At 36.4% G+C, this 16,659-nt stretch overlaps 1 protein-coding gene across 10 annotated transcripts in view; it reads right to left on the bottom strand.

Annotated features, from left to right (window-relative positions):
* NAV3 (neuron navigator 3) overlaps positions 1–16,659 on the bottom strand; it is a 516,270-nt gene that overhangs the window by 8,401 nt on the left and 491,210 nt on the right. For all 10 annotated transcript variants that reach the window (XM_072326950.1, XM_072326948.1, XM_072326949.1 and 7 more), the window contains 9 exons: positions 15,663–15,784; positions 13,723–13,895; positions 9,950–10,103; positions 7,773–7,947; positions 4,478–4,575; positions 3,733–3,828; positions 3,270–3,438; positions 2,282–2,517; positions 188–342 (listed from right to left, as the gene is read on the bottom strand). In XM_072326950.1, the coding sequence (XP_072183051.1) occupies positions 188–342; positions 2,282–2,517; positions 3,270–3,438; positions 3,733–3,828; positions 4,478–4,575; positions 7,773–7,947; positions 9,950–10,103; positions 13,723–13,895; positions 15,663–15,784 (1,378 nt within the window). The remainder of the gene's footprint in view (positions 1–187; positions 343–2,281; positions 2,518–3,269; positions 3,439–3,732; positions 3,829–4,477; positions 4,576–7,772; positions 7,948–9,949; positions 10,104–13,722; positions 13,896–15,662; positions 15,785–16,659) is intronic.

The raw sequence follows: 16,659 nt of genomic DNA, 5'->3' as shown, positions 1-16,659 counted from the left end.
TACTTGGCTGAAGAGGGTCAAAATTATTTGAGCGCTTAAATTGAAGGTGCTGTACAGAGACTTTGCTGACAGCCTAAGGGAGTCTAAGTATTTATTGGAACATGTTATCTTGCAAAGTAACAAACAGCTTTTACTGTAATGTGAGTAAATGCGGTGTGAGAAAGGGCAGAAAAGAGCTTCTACTTACCATTTATTATATTTACAATTGAGGAAACCATTGAAGATGTCACTCAGTGAACTGATGTGGTGGAGGTTATCCAGAATTATGACCACAGGGAGGTCAGCACCGTTGTTGTCAGCACTGCATTGCTCAGCTAGGTTAGCTAGGTATTGTCGCAGATCCTTCATCAGAATTAACAAAAACCACAAAAAGATTGGCCCAGTTAGACCACAGATGTAATTTCAGGGGAAATGAATTTCAGAAAAAGAGGCTGCTACAGAGTTTCACCACTGTGGACCGCTCAGCTGGATGAGCACATGCTTCTCAGACGGGACAACACTGAAGCCACGTGCTAGGAAGAACAAAGGCTCTAAACTTAAGGCAAATGACTGAAACAGACACATTCCTATTTGGTGGACACTGTTCTTAGAAACCTGCTAGCAAAATATGTCCAGTAGAAATCAGGTTGCAATAAAATATCCTATCAATTTTTATGAATACCACATATATATATATATATATTAAGCAATGAAACAAACCAAAATCCAAAAAACAATGAAACAAAATCCAACCAAATTGTCACACAAACTAAGCATACTGAACTGCTTCCACTGAAATCTCCTTTACGATTCTCATTGAAAATCTGACTGTTTGGGGTTACTATATCACATCTCAAAGTGTGAATCTTTTTTTTTTCTCCTGTCTGGCAGTCATTCAGTGCTGAAGTAAAAGCAAGCCTTCTATAATCAAAATATTTCATATTTTCCTTGATGCTTTTCTGCCCTTGAAGTATACAGTTTTATAGCTGCTTCCCTAGACGTAACTAATTGTGTCAGTGTTAGGAATGTTCAGTATTATGGGCAAAGTTCCTACTGTCATTTCACTGCCTGGAATGAGGAAAGCGGAATCTTTTCTTTAATAAGAACATGTAATCCTTTTTTTTTTTTTTAATTTTTTTTCTCTCTCTTTTTTTTTTTTTTTTTTTTATTTCAGGAAAGATTTTTGTTTAACTTCATATGCTCAGGTGTCTCTAGGAAACATCACGGGTTTCTTTCAAGAAAAAGCACCATCTGTGTTGTTTGAGCACACATGGCATTTGACAATGATGTTTTTTTCTTTTTTACTACAAACTCAAAAGCTCTATGCAAATCTTAATAGAAACAAAGGCAGAAGGGGGGAAGGGTGAAGAAACCCACCAAATACACCGAACAATTTACCAGCAATCCAAAAGCTTGCTCATTTGTGGGACAATTTCCATTATAAATGTATATGCAGTAGAGCAATAAAAACATGAGCACATTCCCCGCCAAAGTAAAAGGCACCACAAATCTTCTGTATAAAGACAATGGAAAGCAATGCTTATACATTGGTTCTCTCACCCCTTTGAGATCTGTATGTTCTTCCTTCTTATATTATGTTAACATTCATTATGTTCTGTGCAAGTCAGAAAGCTCTGGACAAAACATTTCTTTTTCTTTTCCCGGGGTACCAAGTTAGGAGTATACCCAATCTAGGATAGCAAGTGATTAGTATGATCTGGGGCTGCCACAGTAGTCACATTAGAGGCTTGATAATTTGAGCCATGTAAAGCACTCTGAATGTGACACGATGTCACATTCACAAAATTGCCAGAATGTGACATTATGTCACATTCAGGCAATTTTACTACGGTCAGCTTCCTGACCAATGTACACAAGAAACCACGGCAGCATTCATATTTATAGCTGATTGCTGCGCCCAAGACAGTGGTTCAAAATCCCCATTCTCAAATCTTCACTAACAACAAGATGCTACTGCCACTATACAAAAGAAAGCTAGACCAGCTGTTCTATAACGTTTCTGATGAAGGAATTACAGATACTTCAAGAACTGACATGTGACTGTGCATATAGCCTTAAGATAGATTTCCTCAAATGAGGAAAAATTCTGACTTCCTTTGCAGTGCTTCAAAGGTTTGTTTAGAATAGAAAGATCTGGTCTCTAGTCTTAACTGGGATTGGAGAGTGAATCCTTGTAGAAAAAGATGCTAACTGAGCAACAATCAGTCTGCCAGCTAATAGGGTATACTCCTTATTCTCCCTACAAACTAGGCAATAAGTTATTATTTCATTTGTAACTTACCTTGCTTGACTTGTGATCTACGTTAAAAGTTGCAATTGCATCTTCAGTTTTTTTCCTGCCAGATTTAGTTATAATATATTCAGCCAGCCTATTAGCTAAATAGGTTTTTCCTGTGCCACTGGGTCCCGAAAGAATAATTCTGCGATGCTCCATCAGTAAATTAAAGTACCGCTGGGTAATTGGCTTAGGAATTAATGTGTCAAACACAAAACTGTCCAAACTGTTTTCTTCCACTCCTGGGAAAGAAAGAAAAGAAAAACAGCTTGTCTTCATCCATGCTGAGTTAAGTACAGCTTTGGACCAGCATCTGATGACATCAGTGCCATGCTTCAAGCAAGGTGAGATACTTCCTAAACCAAACACCTGCCAACGGGTACGTTAATGAAGAAATGCTAATATCCTTATGCAGGGCCAAAACATAAAACAGTGGCAGTGTGACTAAATGGATGGGAGAAAGTGCATCAAAGTAAATGTGAAGAGAAGGCTCAGTGAAGCAAAGATGTGTGTTTCAGACACTACAGGCAACTGTGGTAAGACACAAAAAGGTCAATTTGACAGCTACAGGGGTTACCAGTTGTACATCCGTAGATGGACAGTTCTGATGGCCACCCTCCCCTCCAACTGCAAATCCCTACAGCTTTCAAGATGTTCAAATACTGAAGAATTCGGTAATACATAAATATTTTTCATCACAGTCTCTGGGTTTTTTCCCATTTGTTTGCTTGCTCTTCTTTGTCCACAATTCAGAAATTTACACTCTGTTGCTGTAATTTGGCAGTCAAACAGAGGAGAAAGAAATTCATAGGTTTACCTCAAAATGTTCCTATGCTATGTATTGTACAACATCATACTGAGAGTTTATGTGATAAACGTATCCTTGAACTGGACACAAAATACAGAAAGGTCAGGCTTTAGGAAAGAAAAAGAAGGTATGGAGGAAAGTGTTGAAGAGCTGTACAATGTCTGCAAAAATATTCTTTGGGTTTACCTTTCAGGTTCACAGTGATGATGTTATTATCTCCAACCAGATATCCACAAGGCAGCAGTTCAGGCACTTCTAGGCTATGGGCTCTAATTACATCCCCTATACAATAGCTAGCAATGCAGTCAGTGCTTAAGCCCAGGCTAGCAGCTGGATCCACTCGGAAAATATATTCCTGAAATTATATAAAAATATAAGATAGAAAAGTGGATACGGTTATTGAATGAAAGCAGTATACCAAACTATAGATGAATTCATTTGGAAAGAAGATTCTCACAGTCAAATTCAATAGAAACCACCTATTATCATTAAAAAAGTACAGCAACATTAACAGTAAAGGTTAATGGTGGTGTTAGCTATATGTTAAAAAAAAAAAAAGACTTGATAAGACAAACCAAAACACATAGGCTTTTTCTTAATTGAGAAGGGACATTGAATTAATATTTGAGTTATGTTTTAAGTGTCTTACCTTAAAGAGACGTCTGATTACACCATCTAAAACATCCCATTTTGTTTTGCCGCTAACTCCAATTGATCCTATCAGATATGTATGTGATTTTTGATCCTGAAAAGACAGATACTTTGTAAACCGGACTACAACTGGTGGCAATAACTTGGTTATAAAGACTCATAATTTTCCCAGTAAAGAAAAGTAGTATTATTTGGAATGCGATTTTACAAGTTTGTTAATAGCCTCCATGCCAGAAATAGGTATAGGTGATATTACTTCGGTACATATTTATACAGGAGGAAATACAGTATCTTACTCTTCTCTAAGCTTTCATCAGTGATTATGAAGAGCTGAATGTAAATGAAAGTTGCACTGTATTTATAATTTTTCTGCAATACAGACCATGAAAAAACAACGCTATTCCAAATTGATTACCCAGCAGCATATTCTTAGTTTCAGTCTAAGGGGTACACAGCATATATTTAATTTATAACTAGTTTTAAATGGAGACAGCAAGTTCCAGAATGTCTCACTACTAATTAAACTGAGAATTGGTAATGTCTGAGCCACAACAAAGGCAGGAGGAGGACATATGACTTTAGTCTATGGAGAGCGCCAAACTGAACACAGACAACAGGGAAAAAGGCTGCTGCCTTTTGGACATTTATTCAGTTTCTGGCTGAGAATACTGAACAGAGCTTAATAACTGCAATGGAGGATATGTCAGAGTAATAATTTTGTGACTGTTGGGTAACAAACTTACCTTGGATCGACTGTAACCCTTATTTATAGTGACAAAAATTTTCACGCTATGGCCCTCTTTGTGGAGTGCTCCATCTGTGACATCGTCCAACAAAATATCTGCAATAAAAGAAGGAGAGAGATCTGACAAATCACATCAGTTATGTTCACCTCATCAGTTCAACACTTGCTCAAAGGTTTTTTTGATTAAAAACAAAGGTTGCCATCACAACAACTTGCAATCATTTTAATCTCTATTTATTCCCATTTTTCCTTTTCTGTTGGAGATGAAAAAGATGATTACAATTTGTCAATTTTTGAAGCAATATTAGGAGCATTAATCATGTAGAAATGAATTGGGAAACCAGAAAGAAAGACAGTTTTGCATTATAATTTTGCCTTTTCTTTCCTTCTTGGAAGTTGTTCAAAACCATTCATCTACAAAGAAATGTTGTTTAAAATCTAAATTGAGTTTATGTCTTTGGGCACTCACTATGCCCTTTAGAATGCTGTCAGGAGAAAAACAACAAATCATTGCAATGATATGTTTGCTGCTCCAGTAAAACAGCATTTTAATTTATCTTTCTAGATTATTTTCTTACCTTCTGTACACATGGCATGCATAAAAACCCTTTCCCCCGCAATACAGGCTTAAAAAGAGAATCCATTAGAAAATAATTTTTCATTCCTCCAGAACATGTGACTGTATTTAGCCATTCCTCTAAAAAAAAGGTTTTACTTTTCTTGGAGGTAAGAAGCAATTCTGATCTGCATTGTGCCTCTGTTTCTAGATCCTTAAAATCCTTAAATGAGAATCTGTAAGGATTTGTTTTTCAGTGAAGGCTAAGCCTGAAGCTTTATTGCAACAAATAAAATGGCTGTCCTCCTCTAGAAGTTCTGTTGAAGACTTTAATGTTAGAAATTTAAACTATCAAATTCAGAGAGATTGTGAATTTGCATTTTCTTCAGTAATCCGGCACCATAAATCCTGCTTATTCCCATTATTATGATTGAACAAATGCAACTTGCACAAAGCCCAATTTTCCTCAAATTAAAGAAGGTGCCAGTGAGATTCAATCACAGAAGTACTCGCTTGATGCTAAAGGAAGTGAAACTTACCAATATGACCTCAGTGAGAGTATTATAAATAAGAGGTCCTCATGTAAAAGATTTGACAATTTACTCCAAGACCTTGAAAACTGAGGTCTAGAAAGCAGATTCCACTGGTTTGTTTACCTATTTATTTTTAATGGAACAGATGAAGTGCATTTTGCTGTTAGCTTGACAAAATCAAATCTCTGCATATTTTGTTCTAGGCAGCCAGTTCTTCTGTCCGCTAACACTGAATGTTTCACTTCACTTGTTCGGCGTTTTGGCATATATGATAAACCTTAAGAGCTTTCATAATGTCACAGTTCATCTGAGGGCAATTTAGAATATCTCTGATCTTCTGAAATTTTTCAGTTTCTAAATGACCCGTAAGTAGCCTTTCAAACACAGTTTTCAGTAAGCCTTTAAGAACAAGGCACCATTTTTTTTGCTAGAAAAATAAAATTACATTTGCTTCTGAGAGGTCTCACTCACAGACACAGTAAGCTGAGAAGATGCACCCAATGGGCCTAACTCTAGGGGTGTGCCAATTGCTACCTCCTGCTAGCATATCTAGCTATGCTATGGTGGCCCCAGAAACTTTTAGGTAGGACTTCAGGATGCTTTTCATGAGATAGTGCAGAGAAAGTCCTGTACTGCTCCTTGTTTTCTGTTCCTCCCTCTCACCTATGTGGAAGATACGGCCGTATTCTTGGGAAAAGGCTTTGAAGATTTCCAGCTGACATTGGTTTCCTGGAAAATGCCATGGCATTTGTAATGTGAGGAGCAAAAGCCCTCATTAACCATCTTAGCTTAGTTTCCAACAGGATTCATCCCTTCATATCTCAGGGACTTTAGTTCAATAGTGCCTCAGAAACCCCACAAAACTTGGAAGATGTCACATTTCAGAGTTCTCTGGCACAGCAGTAAAATGACACCCTTGATGATCAAAAAGGCTGGATTCATAATCAAATGAAATCCCCCACTCCTTATTAGGCACTCATTACTTCTATTTCTTACAACTGAAAGTAATTACTTTGCATGCTACAAAAGCATCTTAAACCAATAAGAGAAAAATATATAAAGCTTGTATTATGTTTTTTTCCTATGTCTAGACGAAGAGAGAGGCAAGAGCCAAAGTGCTAATAGCTGCTATTATAAAAGAGTTCCTAAGTTCCTAAAATTATCCTTTCAGATAAAAAGAAAAATATTTATTTATTTATTTATTTTTATATGTGTGCAAATGTGTGAGCAGGGAAAACAGACAAACTTCTCCTGTTTTTCACAACATTTCACTGTATATCATGGTCCAATTTGATTTTATACATACTAAAAGCTAGGACTGGAAAAAAAAATTGGCTGGAATGTAGATAAAAGTATATTGATTTTCATATCAAATTGATGCTAACCAGAAGAAATATTTAAATATCCACATAATTAATGACTGGCAAGATAATATGTCTGGCTGCCAACCCAAATTACAGTCAGGCAGTTTGGCCCATTCCCAGCTGTAGTCTTGCCTAGTGTCTTTCTACAGTTATTTGCCACATTTTTATTGCTTCCAGAGTCTGCATTATTCTTTCTGTGGAGTCTATGCTAATGAATGCTGCTTTGCTTCTGCTGTGCTTCTGATTCTAATGTTAGAGACAACACTTCTGTTTCTTGGCTACATTATCAAAACAATTGTAGAAGGCTTATTGTCATAAACTCTGTGGCATGGAAAATAATGAAATGTTAATGTTCAGGATGTACACCACAGTTCTGCTTGCTTTCTCTCATTCATGGAAGACAATGAGTACTTAATAAGGCCAGGCAGGATTTATCTCCTGTGATGAATGATGTTTTGGTCCAACATGGACTAGCTAGCTATATCACATAAAGGAAGCGTAAAGGATAAAGCTAACTGAGACCACCTTGCTCAAGATACAAATGTGATATTAAGGAAGATGGCTGAAGAGATCTGTAAATAAACAAGGAAAGCTCTGTAAATAAACAAGGAAAGCTGCATGTAGTATGCTCATATTTGTCCCATATGGACATGAGAATCTGTCCATACTGTTTTAGAAATGTCCGTCAACTTTATTCCTCATCTCCATTACTGAACGTCTATCTGATGTTCATATGAGTGATATGAGGCATTTTAATTTTCATGCATGCTTCTTAAGAAGTTGAAAACTAACAAATTATTATAAATTGATGAGTCATGCTTGTGCTCAAAATGTGATTACCTGATGTAACAGATTCAGTGATGTTTAAATTGTTCAGAGAAAGTCCTAGCGACTGCCGTGATGAAGAAGAGGATGTGCTACTTGATGACTCTGATGATGGCCGAGCAGGTTTTCCAGTATTTCCAGTCTCTGCCTTTAGACGATCATTTTCAGCTTTCAGTATCTCAATTTCATTCTGCATTCAAAAGAAATCAACATGAAAGCACAGGAGGTTATTCTTTTAGAAAACCACTGACAGCGCCCTTTCTGGTGCCTGCTGTTCACCTGGAGGAGATAAGCGGCTCAGCAGTTTCATTGCAGCGTGTAGCACTGTATCAGAATTATAAACTCAATGACTGAAAGGTAGATTGCCCTTACACATGAAATGGCTGGAAGAACACTGTTCTAGCTTTTGCCTCAAGATACGCATTCTCCAAGATTCTGTGTTTCTTAGTTGATCTTCAAGTCCAGTGAAAATTTCCTCAGCTTCTCTCAGTTTTAAAGCTATTTTTTAATTGTCAAGTATCTTAAGCAAGTTATTATAAAAATCTTAGATATATCAGTGCTTCTAAAGTAATGAAAATTATTACTGGCATTGAAGGTAAAATTTTCTTCTTCACAGAGGAGAAACAAAATTAAAAACAAACAATTAGAAATTGATATTTTAACAGTTTCATAATCTTCCTTGGTATCAGATAAGAGTTTTTGATCATTCAAACATGGGATTGGTCATGCAACGTCCAGCAAACCCTCTCTGATGAAAATACACAGTGACAGATGAATCAGCACAACTAGGACATTTTCTTTTAACTACGTCCTCTGTGATGCAAGGTGATTACTAAATGTGCAATAATAAAATGAAAACAGCCTGACAACAGCTTGGTATCAGCTAGAGGTAGATTTCAGTCACATCACAAAGCACAGCACAAACAATGACTTATTCTCACAGACAGTTTTGCACATCAGATTTAATTCCAGATTAACATTCTGTTAAAAGTCCTTTTATTTTATGAAGGCTGTTCAGCCACATTATACAAGTAAATCATAAAGAATATCAGCACAATATCCAACTGCTACAAAATAAAAAGATCTTATTGGCAAAGGTAAGGAAAAATTGAAATGGAAGAGTCAAAACAGAAAACTACTGACAGAAGAAAACAGATGAATGCACCATTTAGCCTTGGGTTCATATCAGGAGCTGTGGTAAAACAAGTAACTTTATTCTATTCCAGAAAGCTTCAGATTTTTGCGGTGCTTAGAATTCACATAGCATTCTTATATCTTCCTCACCAGTCCTACTCATCCCCTTCCCTAATCCCCAACCATTCTCCAAGATGTCAAGAGTCTGTCCTCTCCAAGGTGTCTGTCTGCCTGACGGGGAAAACTTGAGAAGAATTGGTGAGGACAAAGGGCAGCATCTGAAGTAGTTACCTCTGCCCAGTTTTGGTGAAATTAAAGCTTTGGAGGCATAAAACTATGTTGAATCCCACTCTCACAGAAGTTCAACTTGTTTAGGCCTTCATAACCCTTCTTCATAACTTCATAACCAGACTGTGCCCTATCAGGGTGAATGATGAGGATATTTCTGGGTGCTCAGCATGACTCTAGACAATTTTATATGGGAGACAGAGCCAAGTCCCACAAAGCTCCATGCCACATTGAAGAATGCATTCATTGTTTCCACATTCTTTCAGCCACATGAAAGGAAATGTCTTCTGAAATACTAATATGTGTTCAGGAAATATTTGGAGCAGTATCACAAGTAGTAATATAGTGAAAACTGAGTGATGCTGGGTACAATAATCTAGTTCAGTTTTACATAGTTTGCTTCTGCAAGCCACGACTAGGTGAGAAATTAGACATGGAGAGAGAATATGTGCATATTGCCCCATGGCTGAAGCATTTAAAGATCTATAGAAATCACTTCTTGATCTGCTTGTCTGTCATGCACCTTTCTTTTACCACTTATAGGGTTTAGATAATGGATTTTCTCTTTTTCCACCACTCTTCGTCATTTTAACTGATGATACAAATGCTAGGGCTACTATCATTGTAAGATGAACACTTCTTATCCTTTGGAAGCACTGTCAACCTGGTAGTTTGCTGCATATCAACACTTACCTGAAACAAAGCAAAGGAAATGCACCAAGCATACTTTTGGTGTGCACCCCTGTCATCACTTCAGCTACTGCACTGACCTGCATGCGGTTCATGGCCTCCCGAATCTGATCCAGGTGATGTGCAGAGCTCAGGGCTTCAAGACGAATATCCGTTAATTTCAGCTCTTTCTCTCTCAGTTCACTCTTTAACTGAAGAATAATTTCAGCCTCTGCCTCTGTGCACTCACAGATCCTAAGAAGAAGCAGGTGACAGGAAGGAGATTAAAGGAAGATTCTCTCCCCAAAGCAGCATCACTACTAAACATCAAAGTACAGAAAATGCTTGCTGCTGGTGAAACCCTATGAATGAAGAGAAAATCTTATCAAAGAAACATGAAAAGGCTTAAACTGCAAATTAAAAAAGGAAAAAACCTCCTCCAGATGAAATGATCAGCTTGCTTTATACCTTTCTATTTTAGTTACATCACTATAGTGAAAAAATATAGTTGTTAACTTCAGAAATCTCCTTTTGGCTGTGCATCACCTGTGCACCAAGTTTTAACTTGACTTTTCTGCATCTTTTCTTCAGTATAAAGGTTATGATTTTTTAAGTAGTAAGAACTGAATTATGCCGATCAAACTGTGTTACTGACACTGATTATCTTTAAGGTACAGACAGTTTTCTTCTCTTTTGAACAGACATTGGCCTGTTATTCAGAAGATTTTAATCCATATTGGTTTTAATTTATCCATTTGCCTATATTGGAAGCGTGCAGTGTCTAAATTAAAAGGTGTTTTTTCTTATAAAGCTTATTTTCTCCCCCTTGAATACAGAATTACAAGTAGTCACCATGTGATAACTTTTTGTATTAATTTCAAGGCCAAACAACATTGTATTATGAGAAAAGACAAAAACATGGCCAGCTGAGGCATTCAGCAACTCTTCAAATATTGTTTCAGATTACTTGGTATCTGTGTGTTTATCAGACCCAGATCCATTACATAACAGAACCAGTACAAAGTAGAACACTGAATTTTGGACTCATTGTTATACTATGCAATCTTTTCAGCCAGTTTGCCACGTTATTCATTTTTTATTACTGACACTGTAAACAGTTAATATTTGCAGAACACTTTAAATATAAAACGTATTTTATAATGATAAGTATTATTATTATTATTGTAATTATTACTACTAAGACTACAAACAGGGATCAGAGGTCAAATTTAAGGCCAAATGCATGCAAATGCATTTTGGAAGAGAAGATGCAGCACTTCTCAGGTCAGCAGCTGGGTACACAACTCCATGCCCCACACTCAGTTTTACCGGGATCTATGCTTGTAGACCACGTGACCATTTTGCCTTTTCTTTGGTGCCCAGCCTAGAGACGACCTGCACACACACGTATTGGACAGATGCAATTGGAAGAAAGTAAAGTCAGTGTTTTAGAACAAGAGACCTAGATCAAGAAAAAGTGTAAAGAAACTATAAGCAAATGGAAGATGATGGAAGTTCATTGGAAAATAAAAATTATGGCAAACTGAAGAAGAAAAAGGAAGAATATTATTCACAACATGCACAAATATTTTAAATGTGAACAAAAATGAAAAAAAAGCAAATACTAGGATTTTTTTTCTCCAAATATTATGGCACAGTTCTTGGTTTGGAGTGCCCATACCTACACCAACAAAATAAGAGATGAAATTTTATTTAAATGCATATTTTAGCCCATACAATAACTTTGACAGCTAGGAAGTCACATAAATATTTTTTCACTGTCTTCTTTTGGGCCTGTTTTCAGTATGTTATAAGAAGGAGTAGAAAGAAAACACCTTGGCAAGCATCTTCAAAGTAGATAAAAACTCAGCAGAAAGCCTGGCTATGGTACTAGAAAAATCAGGAAGATGCTGTCTAGACTGTTAGCAGAATGGAAACAGAAAATAGGAAACAATTTCTTTTTGCAGTTCTTCAACATGCAGCTCCTACATCCATAAAATTCAATAAAATGTTCAGGCTTCAATAAAAGAAAAAATAAAATAAAATAAAAGGAAAGGAAAGTCGGCATTCCTGAGCAGTCGCAGAAAAGAGGGCAGAATTCTGATCTGCAGAGAAAGATTTTAAATGTTTATAGACACTCTCAAGTTTTCTCTCTTCTGGCACTTGCAGGATTTTTAAATCATGAGGTTATTTTGGGTAAAGGGAACCAAGTTGTGACCTTAAAGCAGCAACTGCTGACAATTATGAAAGCAGAATATTAGAATTTTAAATGGTGTGATGGAAAAAAAAGTCTTTCAAAGAAAGTAACACTGTCAATATGACAGAAGAAAATTAATTAATTTAAAGAAATATATTTTATGTGAAAAAAAAAGAATTTCTTATATCCTGTGTAGAAAGCTCACAATAATAATAAAAAAAAAAAATTGATCCGAAAGATTGGTGTCCAGAAATGTTAAAGAAGGAGAACCAGAAGGCCCAAAACTAGACAGAGTTTAGGAAGACAAGGCTCAGACCATAAGCAATCATGGGAAGAGCTTGGGATAAAAAGATGTGTAGTACTGCTCTTGATAAACCCAAGTGATCGGGACATCTAGACAGAAAGTCAAAGAGATGCAGTTCAAAGAAAAAGAAAAGGTTATGAATGCAGATCTGTGAATCACGAATAGATAATTTTGTTGAAGAACGGTGTTCTGTTTAACTTCAAGCACTTTCTATTAAGGCTTTTACTAGTGATTTTAAAGTTGATAGCAAATCAGAATGAAGGGTACCAAATGTAGAAATTATTCCCCAAATACACACATATACCTGAAACCATAAATGTGTGAGCTGCACATAAAATGCCTAATAAAACTAGACACCTAGATGAGTTATTCTTTAATAGGCTGCATGGAATGTGTGAAATGAAAAACATTTATTGTGGAGCAGTTTCTTTTATGCAAATATTTGCTGCCTAAACCTCGCAATAAAAATTCTTACAGTATATCAAAAGTTGATCATAAAAAGGTGCATACCTAACACAGGGAAACTAAACTTCAGCAATCAGTCACAAGAAGAGAATTCCCTGCATACTCTAAGGAGGAGTAGTTCTGAACTGATTTTTCTCAGAACAAAAAAAGGAAGGCTGATGGCAATTGTATATGCTTGGGAGAGTGTTCAGTGAGGCTGATTCACCCATGTTGGAAAAAATTAGGATTGAATGTAAAAGTATTAGGAAAAAAAATCAAACAGGGAGGAGAATATGAATAGGAACTGAGAATTCTATTAAGAGTGCACTGAAAATAAAAATGATGACAAGTACACAATGATTTCACAATGAAGAAATGAGATGGCTTCTTCTGATTGATGATTTGTTCTCAGCCCTGACAGAGTAAACATATTGATCTGAATACCATTCAAAAAAACAGGGGAAATTGATTAAAAACGATAAGATATTAGAAACTGCATAGTAGAGAAAGCAAGAACAGAAAGGATGAATATACTGTAAAAATTTAAAGCTGTCAGGAAAATAAAATGACATTTTATTAGTATACTGTGAAGGAGGGCAACTGCAGTGTTTGGCCTTCACTAAATGGGTATGATCAAGTTGTTACTGATGTAGGAAGAGCACAGCATAAACTTTTGGGGCATTCATTTGTAAAGAGATTTGTGCCGCTAGACAATTTGGGAAAAAAAACTGTGAAGGGAAGAGAGAATATTCTAAGAAGAAGCTCCTGGAAAATAAGTGTGTAAATGGAGTGAATCTGGCAAATGGATGAAGTGCGGGTTTAAAAGATCATGGCAGTTGGCAATGGCTTCTGATTTGCATCTGGCCACTTTGATGAGGTCTGCAGTTCATACCATTTGGGAAGAAGGGTTTGTTGAGGGAGAGACTTACGCGGAAGCCGACTGTGACGGTTTCATTGATGTTGCCCCACACTCTCCTGAGTTGTGGGGCAATTTGGGTGATGAAGGAAGAGAGGAGTCTGTTTGTTCTTCGATGTCTGAGTGGGAAGAGGGAGGCTTGGTGGATTTCTTCTTTCCAAAGGCCTGTTTGAAAGAGCTTCTTAGCTGGAAAATAAATACAGAGCAAGATTATATCCCTCATCCCAGCAATCTGCATGCAGGTCATGTTTTGAAGAGTTAGTTTGCAGATGCCATCCTAGCTACTGCCTGAGGTCAGTATACAGAAGCAAGGTATTAACATATGCAACACGGTATCTCTAAAAACATGATACAGTGTTTGTTTTTCATTTATTAATCCAGCACAGCGCAAACATAGGTCTTTGGAAAAGATGCAGGACTGAGTGGTGCAGCTCTGGGAGAGAGGGGTGCTCATTTAAAGCCAGTAGACCCCAGAGGAATCCCATTCCCATGGCATTCCCCTCCAGGGATGGCTTTAAATAACCACTTCACATCTAGGTATAGGCAAACACTGGTGTTCCTAAATGCTGAAATCAAATACAAGCCCAATTTATTAAGTTTGCCAATTGACTAAAATTTGAACAGTCAAACGATTCCAATGCTATGATTTGGGTCACAAACAAGAAGACTTAAGCTGGGACATAAGATTTGCTTTGTTGAACTGCTAAGAAGAATGTTAGCTGAAAGGTATCTACACTGTGCTTCCATTTCCCTTACAATAATCAGATCTCTGAATATACAAGCATTGCGTTTTTTCTCTAGAAGCTTTGCTGGTATTGAAAAGGGACAGAATAGCCAAAGAGCCATTTATTTCAGGAGCCAAGATGAGAACAGTTTTGTTTGCATTGAATTGTAACTAGCCCATTCTTTGATACCTTTGTCTAAATATGGAAATTGATAATCTTAGAAGAAACATGTTTCTTTCTTTATTTTCAGAAAGTTGTTCTGATTGAAAATTGTATAAAACTCAATGGCAAACATCTGCAAAAAAAATAAAAGGTACTCAAACATTTTATTTTCATGATGTAATTGGGGAGTGTGACCACTGACCAGAGAAACATTGCTTAAGTATTTTTCTATTTTTCAGATCATGAAATCTAATGAGAAAGAAATGGATTTGGCTACACTCCCCCTTTCTAGAGTCTAAACTTTGAGATTAAAATGAATAAAGAGAAACTGAGAAGACAAACAAGATAATCTGTTTTTAGAAGGTATAAAAGCCTACTGCCAAAATAAATAGCAATCATGCCAAGATAGGGTTTTTTATAGATGCATGCCAAATTTTCCATGGTACATATTCACCTCACTTCCTCTAGAGTTCACCTTGCAGAAACATGAAAGAGTGTGGAATTACAAATCAAGGGAATGAAGGCTGATCAGTACTTTAAAACAAATGATTACTCAGGTAATACTTCTAGAGTTACAAAAACATACTTTCTATTATTAATTGAAAATACTTGATTAAATCCTTAGTACCATGTGGAATTTGTGTGTTCCTGTGGGGAAGTATCTTACTTTTTTTAAACACCACACTAATTCTACATGATAATTCTTAACAGATTTCAACTCCATAGCTGGAAAATATATGAGTCATGTTTTTGAATCAAACTCTTACTGAAGAAAAATTAAGTGGGATTTGAACATGGCCCATATATATTTTAGGTCACAACATATTTTAAGGTCATTTCCAGTTTTTATTATGAATGTATATATTTTAAATTATCCTGCTTATGCAAATAACTCCCCATTAGTATTCAACAATTTTGAATAGTAGTGTCACAGTACATATCACAAGTGAATTGCTTTGCATCTGTCTGGCCCAACATGAATACTGTAGACAAAATGGGCCAAGTATGCTACACAGCACAGGAAATGACACAGCAGATAAAAGATTTAGACCTGTTGGGCACTTACCCAGTTTTTCTTTTTCTTTTTTTTGGAGTCAGCATCATTACCACTGCCAATGCTTGAGTGGCTTGTCGCACTATTGATGCTGGAAACACTTTCTGAAGAATGTTGCCGTCTAATACGTAAATCTAAACAAAAAAATAATAATTAAACAGAATAAGAATTGGAGGTTACTAAAATGAAGGGTGAGGCTCCTGAGTTTCAATTTCTTAAAAGTTTCTAATAACTGTAATTTAATCACTGGAATATATTCTTGAAGAACATACTCACTAATACCAAGGGATATTACTTTTTAGGTTATTTTTTACTTCCATGAAGTTAGCTTTGCTAACTTGTGTTTCATACAATGAAATGATCTCAGGACAGACATATATATAAATATCTAAACATCTACATAATGACCTTCTTAAGAAAAGATCAATGGTGCTCTCAAAAATGAATGCTGCTCTATTTTTTTCTTCAAATGATTACTTTGCTACTGCTCATCAACACACACCTCTGATGTATATATCACATAACTTCTGCCAAACCACATGACAAATTAATTGAGAATCTGGAAATTAAAATGCCTGCTTTCCTGCACTGCTTTGGCAACTTGTGAAGAGATCAACCAGTTGTTATCAGCCTGTCTCTTCATGATTACAACTTGCAGAGCTACATCTCATGCTGGATTTCCAAGGTATGACAAAGTTTTGCTTTAAGATTTCACTGGTGTCTTGGGAGTACTTCAATATACAACTGCATCAACATGTTTAACTCTTGACTTCTTCTGACAGGCCATGCCTGGCCCCCCAGTTCTGAGATGACAAGGTTACCAGAACTCTTCAGCATAGAGGATATACAGGTAAGGTTACCAGCCATGAAAATATCACAAGTATGCCTACAACTCACTTCGGAATGTGTTTGCCTTCCAACAGAGCCCCCAGAACAACAGGAAAGTAGTGATCAGCCTTTTTTATTTACTTTTTTTTTTTTTTTTTTTTTTTTTTTTCCCCTGAGGAGA

This window comes from Excalfactoria chinensis, chromosome 1 (assembly GCF_039878825.1).
Source record: "Excalfactoria chinensis isolate bCotChi1 chromosome 1, bCotChi1.hap2, whole genome shotgun sequence".
NCBI lineage: Eukaryota > Metazoa > Chordata > Aves > Galliformes > Phasianidae > Excalfactoria > Excalfactoria chinensis.
Note: the sequence above shows the minus strand (reverse complement) of the source record. Positions and strands in the feature narration are given on the sequence as shown.